This window comes from Lepisosteus platostomus, chromosome 28, assembly GCF_059453375.1.
Source record: "Lepisosteus platostomus isolate fLepPlt1 chromosome 28, fLepPlt1.hap1, whole genome shotgun sequence".
NCBI classification, from domain to species: Eukaryota; Metazoa; Chordata; class Actinopteri; order Semionotiformes; family Lepisosteidae; genus Lepisosteus; species Lepisosteus platostomus.
The window spans coordinates 6,433,075-6,445,607 of NC_142638.1; the positions used below are offsets into that span (position 1 = coordinate 6,433,075).

General features: G+C 52.7%; 1 protein-coding gene across 8 annotated transcripts in view; it reads left to right on the forward strand.

The window, feature by feature from the left end:
* LOC148638696 (rho GTPase-activating protein 23-like) overlaps positions 1–12,533 on the forward strand; it is a 97,061-nt gene that overhangs the window by 67,942 nt on the left and 16,586 nt on the right. For all 8 annotated transcript variants that reach the window (XR_015930983.1, XM_088623008.1, XM_088623010.1 and 5 more), the window contains 5 exons: positions 296–1,940; positions 9,848–10,003; positions 10,600–10,711; positions 11,499–11,538; positions 12,115–12,252. Coding sequence is in view for 7 of the 8 variants with exons in the window: in XM_088623008.1 (XP_088479134.1) it covers positions 296–1,940; positions 9,848–10,003; positions 10,600–10,711; positions 11,499–11,538; positions 12,115–12,252 (2,091 nt within the window). In the remaining variant the exon portion in view is untranslated. The remainder of the gene's footprint in view (positions 1–295; positions 1,941–9,847; positions 10,004–10,599; positions 10,712–11,498; positions 11,539–12,114; positions 12,253–12,533) is intronic.

The following is a 12,533-nucleotide window of genomic DNA, read 5'->3' on the forward strand; positions in this document are numbered from 1 at the left end:
AGGCCGGGGCGCAGTTTGAAGAAGAAGGTCAGGTGAGGTAGGCAGGACCTTTGCCTTTTAGAGCCGAGAAGGCCAGGAGCAGTGCTTTCAAATCCACTCTCTGGTGGATGGGGAGCCAGTGGAGATTTGCAAAAACGGGGGCAATTTGGTCTGACTTCCTAGCTCTGACGAGTACTGTGGTGGAAAATAGTCTTTCACTCCTTCTTTCCCTGATCCTTATTGTCATCCCCTCCCTCCCGGCCTCTTGCACCCTCTCTCCCTTTCTCTCACTCCAAAACCTCTTTCTCGTTGCCAGGCATACTCCCAGGATGCCTACCTGAGAGGGAACGAGCCCTACACCGGAGGAGCCCAGAATCTGCCTGATCCGCCGCCCATCTGCTACCCGCGCAAGACCTACCAGAATCCCGGGGCCCAGCCGCCGATGGGCCAGAACCAGCTGGACAACTGGACCAGCCGTTCCGGCTCCTCGGGCCCGTCCTCCCCCTTGGACAACCGCTCAGGTGTCACCAGCCCAGCCGGCTCCTTGTCTGTGGCGCTGGGGTGGCAGGAGGGGCGCGGGGCTGACCCCGGGGGCGTGGGTCACTCCAGCCCCGCCCACCGCACGGAGGAGATCCAGTATGGCATGACCGGCTCGCACGGCCCGGCAGCCCGGGGCAGGTCCGTCTCCTCCACTTCCTCCTCCGGGGCGGCTGTGACCAGCCACTACGGCAACCACCACCCCGCCGGCGCCGGCCCACAGCAGCAGCAGCAGCTGCCGCCCGCGTCCCGCAAAGCCGGGCAGGCCTGGGGGGCCAACGAGCCCCGAGGCGTCGCCGCCCCCCCCCAGCCGGCGGGGCTGAGCAAGAGCGAGCGCTGCCAGCAGGCCCTGACGGACTGGTACTACAGCCAGGTGCCCGCGGCCGAGCGCTCGGCCCGCGCCATGCCCCCCCGCCACCGCAGCTTCTCCCAGGACCGGCTGGGGGAGGCCGGGCTGACGCTGGCCCACTACAGGCCGGGCTGGCCCCACAGCGCCTCCCAGGACACCCTGCTGATGCAGCCCGCCGGCCCCGCCGCGCCCGGGGACGCCTACTGGGGGGCGCCGTGCGGCCAGCCCTCGGGCCGCGCCCGCTCCGAAAACCTGCTGGCCGCCAGGCACGACCGCTACGGCCACTCGCTGGAGATGCTGGACCGGGCGGCGGCTCTGGTGTCGCCCCGGTTCGAGCGGCCCGCCTGGCTGCTGCAGGCCCCGACCCGGACTGACGGCTTCCAGAGGCCGGGGAATCACTATGGGGTCACGCCGGCGCCCCCCGCAGGAGGCCGGCAGCAGCACCCGCAGCGGCCAGCCCAGCAGCAGCAGCCTCCGCTGCCCCCGCCAGCATCGCAGCAGCAGCACGCCCAGCCCGCGGCCCAGCCCCGGAGGCTGCCCCCCCAGAACGCGGACGACCAGCCCGTGGGATACCGGAGCTACAGCCCCTCTTTCTACCGCAAGACGGGGCGCCTCATGCACGCCCACTCCTTCAGGGACCCCTCGTACACTGGACCCCACTTCACCTGGACGCCGCCTCTCAAGAGCAGCCCCCCCGACGGCTCGGCCCCCGCGTCCACCCCTCCCCTGCCGGCCCAGACCCCCGAGGAGCCCCAGGACGCAGCCCGCCGGCTGACCAACCACGAGAGGCTGGCGGAGGAGGTGGCCGTGGGGAGGGAGGCTCCCAGGGACACTCAGGAGGTGGTGCTGAGGCAGAAGCCCCCGACCGGCAGGAGGACGTCCCATGCGCTCCGGCACCCCCACTACACTCTGCCGGTAGACTCTCAGGACCCTCCTTGCCTTGCTCCCGAGCCCCAGGACGGTGCAGCCCCCCCAGCGGGGGGCGCCGCAGTCCCCTTCAGCACCCGACAAGCCAACGGCAGCTTAGCGCCCCTGCTCATCGAGGACGACTCGCTGGCCTCCATCCCGTTCATAGGTCAGTGGCTGCTTCGGTGTCGTCTTGTTTTCCCGTGTTTTTGCCGATCTGCCTCACTCTGCTCAGCTCCTCTCTGAGTCGTCTGCAGTCGGCCTCGGCTGGAGAAGAGAGCAGGTCTCTGGCGGAGCCCATGGATATGCTTCTCGGGGCCAGAGGTCACACCCTCACTGTAGTTACCCATTGCTTATGACATCACTCACCATGATCTCATTCAGGTTCTATGACATCACAGCTTGCCCCCCTTCCCTCCCCCTCCCCCGTCATAGAATTACACCCCTAATTCGAATGAAAGATAATAGAAATCAATGGTAACTACAGTGAAACTAAGGCTACCTTGTCCTTTTTAAAGTGTGTTCAGGGTAGAAGCTCGTGCGACTGTGGTTTGCTGTAGGGTCCGTTCTCGCTGTTTTTTTCTTTTGTGGTTGTGATAGCTTTGTGGCGGGGGGCACAGGGGGCATATTTTGGCGGAGGTGAGGATGTAGCACTGGGCGAGTGGCTGTACGGACATCCCTTTGCAACAAGACGTGCTGTGAAGGCAGAGGATGCCTGCATCAGGAAGGGAAGAGGGGTGAAAGGAGCACGTTAGAATAGAGGCGAGATAGAAACAGAGTCGAGGTCGGCCTTCTGCTCTTCCCAGTGAAGGACTGCTCCTCTCATCCTGCGATTACTGCAACGTGTGTCATAGCTGCCCGGTACTGCACCTCTGCTTGTTTTTCCTTAAAAGCCTTTTTCTAGACTTTGCTAGGTGGGCAAAGGCAGACACAAGCTGCCCTTGTTTGGACACAGCTCCTGACACAGTGGAGGCCAGGTATTGCACCTGTCCCTGACCTCCCTTGAGCTTTCAGTCTGGTCTCCAGTGGGAATTGCAGCAGGAAATTCTCTTGTTTCACCAGCCTGTGGTTTTCTCTGATTTTCCCCAGTGTTGTGTTGTCAGATTAGTGTGAATTCTGATCAGAAAGTTTGGGGGGAGCCCCACTGAACTCCACTGAACTGTGCCAAAGGCTGCTTTGTTCTTTTGCTCATACACTGTACATAGTGATCAGGTGGAAAACATGAAATTTCAACACCCATTTCTTCCTCCATTACGCAATCCGTACAGCCCTGCCTCGTACCTAGATCCTGGCAGTAAGGATACGGAGAACGGTGTGTGTAGGAGGTACTAGGCAGTACATTGATAGCTCAGGACCTGTTCTGTCTTGCTTGGATGGATTACTCACAGCTGGGATAAAGTTTGGGAATATGCAAACCTGACCGGCCAGATTAATTTCCTTTTTGCATTCGAAAAGAAAGACGCATTCAAATGATGTGTTGTCCCTGAAGTCGAACTATCAGGTGGGTGACTTTGCTCAGCACGGACTAAAGGAAATGCATATCAGATTATCACCACAGCTACTGGCTCTTCAGTGAAGCCTGAAACAATTCAAACCATTGTGCAGAGAGCTCAGAGGCAATTCCTTGAGTGCATAAAAGCACATTTATGCTGCTACCCTAAAATAATGCAGTTTATTCAGAAAAGGCTTTGAGAACTGATACTGGACAGATACCAGATTTAAGGTTCTTAATTTAACGTGTTGCCTGCGTAATCTGTTCCTTGTGCTCACTATGCTATTCTGATGATCCAAGATCAAGGCTACCCAAACAGGAGCCCTTCCAATCCATTTCAATTTCAGGACCTAATAGGCAACTCCTTAACTGCTGTGTTTATCATGCTAATCATCAATTAAATAATTAAGGGACATGTTGCAGTTGTTGCAGGACATTTGTTGGATGGGGTGGACTGGCAGGGCTGTAGGCTGATTAGCCTTGGTGTAGGTTGAGATGGCTTGCCAACTGTGTCAGAAAAGAGAAATTCTTCAAAGACCAATGAGAAGAAGTGATTATTGTTCTGTTCCATATGTACAAAGCATGGTGCCATACTAATGGGTGATTTGAAAAATCTTCTTGCTCTGTTTTTGGAGAATAACTGTAAGAGCTTTAAAGTGAAAACCTAGACTGGGAATATTGCTATTTTTTCTCTCTTAATCATAGTGGTAGAAAATTAGCAGGAGTTTTATGGAGTTAGAAAAAAGCAGGGCAACCTTTTGACTGTGCAAAGCATCTTTGAAAGTGCTTTCCAGGCAACAAAAAATAGTGGAGTCTGTTCAGAAGCTGCCTTTGCCCAGCTGAAAGTTAGTTTGCATAGCAAAGTAATAACCTGAGCAGAGAGAGCAACAGAATCGCATGATAGCACATTAGGAGAATTGGATTACAATTGAATTGAGTTACAGGAAAATCGAGATGATGTCACCTTTTTAATGGAGCCTTCTGAGTGACTGGAATCATGTTGTTATTATATTAAACTCAGCTTGACTCATGCAATAGCAGAGGCCTGTGGCTTCTGTTTGGGCTTCAGCAGTAGGAGAGAACATGTTTCAACAGTGCAGCAGAGCATTGCACACAGTCAGATTCCTTGTGTGAAAAACCTAAAAGTGAAAACAACACTGTTTGGTTAACATGAATAGCCCGAAACTAGGGTTTAGGGATTCAAGCTGGGGCATGTTTATTGACTAAGAAAAGACATGGGCCTAGTTTCTGTAGAATGGGGCTGAAAGATCTAGGAGCCTGCATACTGACTCTTTCCATACCTGCTAGTGGAAAACTCGTTGTTTGGGGCGGTATCTGAGGTCAGTGCTGCCTGAATTCTGCTACCGAGAAGCCTGCATGTTTTGTTGTCAGTGTGTGAGTTTCTTATGTAAGCAAAGACAAGGCTGTGCCAACCACAAATAGCGTCTGCCTTTTTCTGCGTTTGGAACAAATCTGTTTGCAACAAATACTGGAACCTCTCTGTGTCAGTGTGCTGTAGTCCAGGTTACCTGGATTGTTGGTTATCCAGTTGTTCTACATTTATGAAGCCACAGCGACTGCATGCTAGGTACAGTAGATTGTCAACTTGTTAGTTACCCTGCACTGGGCAGACCAGAGTAAGCCTTTAATGGTTTTTAATTGTCAGGAACTATGAAAGCATCACAAGGGTGGGAATCCCCTTGCTGCAATTTGAGATCCAATGAGCTGCAGGCGGTATGGTGCTTCATGCTTGCTACCTTTATTTGAGTAAATTTGCCTAGACAGAGGTGGAGCTAAAATACCAATGGACTTGCTCCTCTGCTCCATCGGCCTGCAACTTGTACAAAAACAACACACGTGAAACTTCCGGGCTGTCAGCATGCCTGTGACACTGCTGTCTTTTTAGGACTCCTTGCTGGTGTCTGGCACCTGTAAGATATGATCAATATGAAGTAGTTCAGGTGGGGAGCTGCGTCAGCATGCGTAGGCTGCAAAGGAGCAAGTGATAGGTTTATTCCATGCTGAAAAGAGAAGAAAGAAAACACACCGTTTCGGCTCTGGAGCCTTCGAAGAAGCTGGAAGCCAAGGTACTGGCTTCAACCACATTGGCTAGGTCTCCCCTGTTCCATACTCCCACTACCCTTGGCATAAAGAGGCTTTTTAGTGTCATGTTATTAGACCAGCCTCCTTTTTATACAGTAAGGGAACAGGTATCATTTCTCAATTTCCCAGCGAAGTGCACTTCACAGCCCTGCGTGTATTTCTGAGACAGAATGTGGAGACAGAATCTGATAACATCTCCAGGAAGATTCGAAGCGCTGACAAACAGGCGATGTGGGGTTGTCCCCTGCGATGTACAGTATGTAATCTTTTAATGTGCCACATGGCCCTTTTTTTAAAGCCAAGAGAGCCGTGGATGCTCGATGTGGGCCTGCTCCCACCCATTGTGGAGTTACTTTGGAGTGGAGTGTGGAACCGTGAGCCATAAAGGTCCCCACGAAGACTGGACTAGAGGAGTGTGCCAGCCTGGAAGGCCCTGCCGCGCTCTTCCTCCTCCTTTCCAGACCGCGGCCACAAGGACGCTGCCGGACACTTGAGCTGCCTTGTAAAGGGACTCCCCCACCCCCATTCTCTCAAACTGCGAATGGCAGATACACTAAACACACGTAGCTTCATTCCCTACATGTCAGTGAGCAAACTCCGAAACGTTGTGTTGTCTCTCTTCTCTTTTGAGCATGGAATAAACCTACTACTTGTTCCTTTGCAAACTGCTAAGAACTATCCAAATGTAAAACGTTGTGTATTCTGGTGTCTGGGATAATGACACTGCCGTATGTCTTGTCGAATACAGCTGATAAGGGTATTTAACATATCACATTTCCTGAGATCACATCAGAATGTCAGATGGCCGCTTTGTTTTTAAGAACAGCAGGTTTGTCCAAATGGCCTGTTTAGATCCCGCGATGAGTACAGGGAGGGGCATTAAAAACCCTTGTCCCGAAAGACCCTCTGAGTGTCTCTGTGAGTCAGAGCTGTTACCGGCTGCCAGCGCTCTCTCGTTTGTCTTCATCTTCCAAGTGCCTTCTGGGTAATTTTCCACTGGCGGTATCTGTGATCTGGGCTTGACCAGCAGGTTAGATCATTTGCCCGATGAGGTCGTCTCGCAGCTGTAGTCCTGCTCAGTACAGGAGGAGACTCAGGGGCAGACATGGGCTGTCTGTGCCTGGCTGACAGGCCAGTGGGGCGAAGCTGCTGTCTGTGGGATCGAATCCTTTAAGACAGAGTCAGGGTGGTGCAGCTGAAAAGGGGGTGGCTGGTTTTATTGCGACCAGTGGCGATTTTACTCGATGGGAAATCGGACGAGCTCTGAAAGAGCAGCAGAGCGAAGGAGGCAGCTCGGGGTGGGAATGCGAAAAAGAACATTCTGTTGATCTCACTCAAAATGAAATCAGCCCTGCCCTTGGGGGTAGAGAGCTCCTCTCCAGTGCGCCGCGAATCCTGCCTGCCTCTGAGCTTGCGGTCCAGTCGCAGTGAGCGAGATCCCAAGGTGCCGGAGTTTCAGTTCGGTACAGAGGAGGCCACAGTTTCTCTTTCTGTCTGTGTGCGCGATTGAAGCAGAAATGGCTCCCCTCTAACCCTGAAGCGAAAATGATAAATGCTTCTGAATCACCCGTTCGGGTGTTTTTGAAGAATGATCATTAATTAAGAAACCAGAAACCATGTCATGTTCACATCGCCTTGTACCAGACCCACATGGTTACAGAGATAATGTTTGCCTTTGGTAAATCCACAGCAAGGCTATTTCAGTCCCAGCTGTAAACAGTAAGATTCCGATCATTTCTGTGTTCAGCATCACAGACCTCTGAATAACTCCCCTGTTCCTGTCCAGTGCTGAGCTGGAAGCTGGCATGTGGGTCATGTCTGTGGGCAGAAAAAAAATGCTGCAGCGCAACAGCGCCCACTACTGCCCCTTCAGTGGCACTGCGGCACCAGAGTAAGAACAGAAATTGAGAGATAAGCAGGCGGTTTTGCAGTATGAGACTGTTCCACTTTCAGAGTGACAGTGTCCTGGCAGTACCTTGGTTTTTAAAAGTTTGATCTACACCGTTTTAAAAGAACACCGCTTTTCTTGAATTCAGTTTGGATAACATCGTGGCCTTGCAGTGCTGGGGCTCAGTCCCAGACCTGGGGTGCTCTCTGCATGGAGTTCTCCCCGTTTTTGCGTGGGGATCCTCCAGGTTCACCCACTTCCAGGCGTACTGGTAGGTACTGTAAGTTGACTTCTGGGAATAGTGGTCTGAGATATGTGTGTGTGTGCTGTCCAGGATGTTCCCTGCCTTGCTCCTGTTGCGTGCTGGGATAGGCTCTGGCTCCCCCGCGATCCTGAATTGGAAGAAGCCGTTAGAAGATGGATGATAATGGATGGAAGGAAAAGGACGTTAGAAAGCACACAAGATCAAGAACCCAGCTAAACGGGAAAGACCAGGAGTAGAACTACAGGAGTAAATTTGGTTTCCCCACAGAGCCAATGCAATAGTGTCCTTTTGCATCAGCGTCTATGTCAGGCCCTGCATGGCGCACAAAGCTGTACTATGAGATATAGGTGCGTTTGTGTCTTCACTTTTTGGTGAGCTGTGTTTTTTTCCACATTTGTAGCCCCTCACCCCTCACACGGGGCCGTGTAGTGTGGTAGAGCTCAGTATATTGTTTCATTCAAGAGAGAGATTGCTTTAGAAAATATTTCTTCCAATTGAAAGCAAAGGCGTCTGTCTGACAGATTTTGCACAGGTTTCGATATTCACCTCATTTTTTTCTTACGAGTACTTTTTCATGCATTGTTTTTTTTTCCCATAGGAATAAATTCAGTGGCAAGTAAGAACCTTGCTTAAGTAGAAACGGAAAGAGACATGAATTGCATGTAGCAGGGTGTCAAGTGCAAAGAGCAGGAGATTGAAAGTGGTTTTTCATGTGATTCCTCAGATCTGAGGTGTAGATTGTGAGCACCGGTCCTAAATCTCCAACACCACTTTTCTTAATAGAGATGACGATGCCATGGGTTACAGGCCTTCTAACACAAGAGATGCAGAGCTGCAGAGCCAGCTCAAGTCATATCTGAGTTTAGACCAGTCATAAAATTGCAACTGGGGTTCTGCATACTGCATCCAGCCTGAAGGAAGCCCAGCAAAGGTTTCAGATGTTTTTCATACACACACACACGGCAAGCCCCCCTCCCCCTCCTCCTCCCTGCCTCCACCCCCAGCTCACTAATGGAGAACTGAAACTATGTGCTCTTCCAGACAAGCTACTGTGTCACTTTCGCATCAGAATATCCCCCAGCTCCAGGTACGTGTGCAGGTGGGCTTGCATGCTCCTAGAATTCTCTCCTTCTGCTGGAGACGTGTGGAATGGTTCTGGCTTGAGAAAGTCCTGGGCGTCCCCAGTCTCCAGGACCCCAAAAAAGCGTTGGTGCTCTTTCCTGTTGGAAGGGGGGGGGGGGTCTGGAAAGTCCCATGGGACTCAGAGTAGTGTTGACAGAGCGCCGTTGATCTGTTGAGCCAGGTCTTCAGAGGAGGAGCTGGTGGATTGCTGGCTGGAGTGCAGTGAGTGACACCACAGGGCTCTTTCTTGCTTAATGTCTCCATGTCAGTGTTGGTTAATTAGCTGTGCATTAGCCTGCCCGTGAGTCTTGCGTGTTTTGGAGTGGAGAGTTAGGTGGGTGATGGGGGCTTTTTACTTTGCTGTGGAAGAACCTTTTCTTTGACTTTTTAATTATCCTACACAATTTTTCTTTTACCTGGAGAGTTAAGGTGAGTGTTGACGAGTGTGTTCCAGGGAATGGGCCCTGGGCAATCAAAGCGCAATGTTCAGAGCAGTGTGTGTACAGCGTGAGGCTATGTGTATAATACTGTGACTCTGACGGGAGTGTGTGTGTGTGTCTCCCGCAGGGGCACTCTGACGGTAGTGTGTGTGTGTGTGTCTCCCGCAGGGGCACTCTGACGGTAGTGTGTGTGTGTGTGTGTGTCTCCCGCAGGGGCACTCTGACGGTAGTGTGTGTGTGTGTGTGTGTGTCGCAGGGGGACTCTGACAGTAGTGTGTGTGTGTGTGTGTGTGTGTGTGTGTGTGTGTGTGTGTGTGTGTGTGTCGCAGGGGGACTCTGACAGTAGTGTGTGTGTGTGTGTGTGTGTGTGTGTGTGTGTGCGTGTGTCTCCCGCAGGGGGACTCTGACAGTAGTGTGTGTGTGTGTGTCTCCCGCAGGGGGACTCCGATGGGAGTCTGCGTGTGTGTGTGTGTCTCCTGCAGGGGGACTCTGACAGTAGTGTGTGTGTGTGTGTGTCTCCCGCAGGGGGAATCTGACGGGAGTGTGTGTGTCTCCCGCAGGGGGAATCTGACGGGAGTGTGTGTGTGTCTCCCGCAGGGGGACTCCGATGGGAGTCTGTGTGTGTCTCCCGCAGGGGGACTCCAATGGGAGTCTGTGTGTGTCTCCCGCAGGGGGACTCCGATGGGAGTCTGCGTGTGTCTCCTGATTGGTGTACAGTGACAGTAATGTGTGCGCCGTGTGGCTCTGATCTCTCTTCCCCTCCCAGATGAGCCGACAAGCCCCAGCGCCGACCTGCGCGCCCGCCACGTGCCCGCCTCCTCGGTGGTGTCCAGCGCCATGAGCTCTGCGCCCGCAATCACCACCAGCCCCGCCTCCCCCACCTTCACCTTCCCCCTCACCAGGCTCTTCTCGCACGACTGCAGTGAGTGACGCCCCTCGCACGCCCCCCCACCCCGGCATGCCTGCACGCCTGCTTCCAGCTACACTGGGCACGCCAGGCCCTCTCCTCGTGCCCGGGACAATTATACACCGCCTGTACGAGCCAGGACAGCAGGCCGGCGCATCGGCGGTTCATTTTTCTCTTGCTTATCCGTTTTTTATTTTGTCAGAGGCAGTTGACGAAATATTATGATGCCTCCTCTCACGGAGGTCACAGTTAAAATCACGTAGATCACATCCCTTTTGGTCAAAATCTCTTTATTTGGTGGGGGGAACATCTGTTCCAATTCCCTTAGGAGTCCTGCCATCGGAGACAGTGAGAGCAGAAGGCGAAACAGCTGTTCTGCTCGGTCTGTCGTGGACTCGGACAGCTGTGTGTGAAGTGCCCTGAGGAGAACAGTGCCTCCCACCCCCCACCCTCCTCTGTTCTGCTTCTCCCCCGTAACCTCCACTCCGTTTTCCCTGCTCTCCAACCCCCCGCGCTTCGTTCTTCTGCTGCGTGGCTTGATTTCCAGGCAGTCCTCGAGGTGTCTTTTCACCCCATCTCTTCTGGGATTCTGTCTCCCTGTCTCCGAGCAGGCAGCATTAAGGCCAGCCGGCGCTCCTCCTACCTCCTGGCGATCACCACGGAGCGCTCCAAGTCTTGCGACGAGGGGCTCAACACCTTCCGAGAGGAGGGCCGCGTCTTCTCGTGAGTATGGCCCGCCTCCTGTGTGGCCCCGCCTCCTGACCACGCCAGTGCATGACCCCGCCTCTTTGTCACACACACACCCCAATCGACCACGCCCCCTGAGCAGTAGAGTGGGGCTGTGTCCCAATTCTCACACCGAGCCCTGAGCCTTTCCCCCAAGGCCCCACTTCTGTGACATAGAGCAAGGGTGGACTTCAAGGTCATGGGACACCCTCGCATGACATCACTCGATGGTTACACAGCTCATATTTATCAGTGGCGACTTCTCTCCGCTTTGATAGGCTAGAATATTGCAACGTTCCCTTCAGCAAAGTCTGCTCCCATCCAGACTTCAGAGAAGGGCGCATTAACAGCGCCTTTGGGGTGCTCGTGAGCACTCTTGTGACACACAAATTTAGAAATGGGACGCCCTAAGCCTTTACAGACTTGAGCGCAAACGCACATACGAAGGGCGCAAGACCACAAGCATAGATATTGAGACATGGCCAGAGAGCTGCTGTCCGCTAGTCCCTGCTATTCCTGGTTCTGCAGAGTCACTCGAGCGTCTTCTTCATGTCCCCATTCATCACTTATTACCACTGTTTCCAGGTCTTCACTGTTTTAGGACTGTAACTGCCTTCCAATACCTGGTGGTACTGTCGCCCTCCTGGGCCAGCAGGTGTGCTCAGTTGCCTTTTTTTCCCCTGTTACTGTGTTCAGTTGGAGCAGGGGCAATCGAGATCAGGAGACGAGGCAATGGCCTTGCTGTTGGCTGTCTGATGAAACTCTCTCTTCTCTGTCGTTTCAGGAGACTGCCAAAAAGAGTCAAAAGCTTCTTTACCGATGGGGTGAGTTCAAAACTCCGAAAGTTCACGTCTTAAGAGAACGTGCTTCAGAAAGGAGTAACAAAATTTTTTTGGAGGGATTGAATTAATAGTTATGCATTGGTACATTGCCATCAGCTCTGCGTGTGTAAGAGCTTGCAGGTGAACCTATTTCTAAGTCAATATTTCCGCAGCATGCTTTATTTAAATTCCACTAACAATAATTGTATGTAGCGACTAATAACAGCTACTCATTATTAATTTGCGTGATGCCTTTGGTGTCTGTATCAAGTAGAGCAGGTATGTCATGATGGAAGTTATGCAAAAGCCTTAGCTCTCTTTTAAACACTTTTAAACACAAAATCTGTTATTTCTGTTTGGCTACTGTTCAGCCATGCTGCAAATCCGATCAAAAGGGAGAAGCAAGCAGCAGATTTTCCATGGCGATGCAGAGGGCAGTGTTTCAGGGATGATTATGAGGCAAAAGCACAAGCTGTGCTGGACAGAAAAGCAGTTGCATTACCCAAAAGACAGCTGCTGCTGAGCCTCAGGTGAATGTCCACACCTGTGTCTCATTGCCTTGCCCTCCTTCTGTTTCAGTCCCTGGAAAGTCTGGGGGCTGCAGAGGACACGCGGTCCAAACGCCACTCCACCTCCGAGCTGAGCAACCTCACCTTCAGCGACGTGCGCAAGGAGGGCTGGCTGCACTACAAGCAGATCCTCACGGAGAAGGGCAAGGTGAGCGTGCCCCCAGAGCACACCAGCCTCAGGGGGCATCTTTAACTGGGCGTCTGTCTGTGTGAGTGTTGCAGAAGTGAACATGTCTGATCCTTGTGTCTATGTGTGTTTTAGAAGTGAACATGTCTGGTCCTCATGTTTGTGTGTATTGCAGAAGTGGACATGCCTGATACTCATGTCTGTGTGTGTGTTTTAGAAGTGCACATGCCTGACCCTCGTGTCTGTGTGTGTGTTGCAGAAGTGCACATGCCTGACCCTCGTCTCTGTGTGTGTGTTGCAGA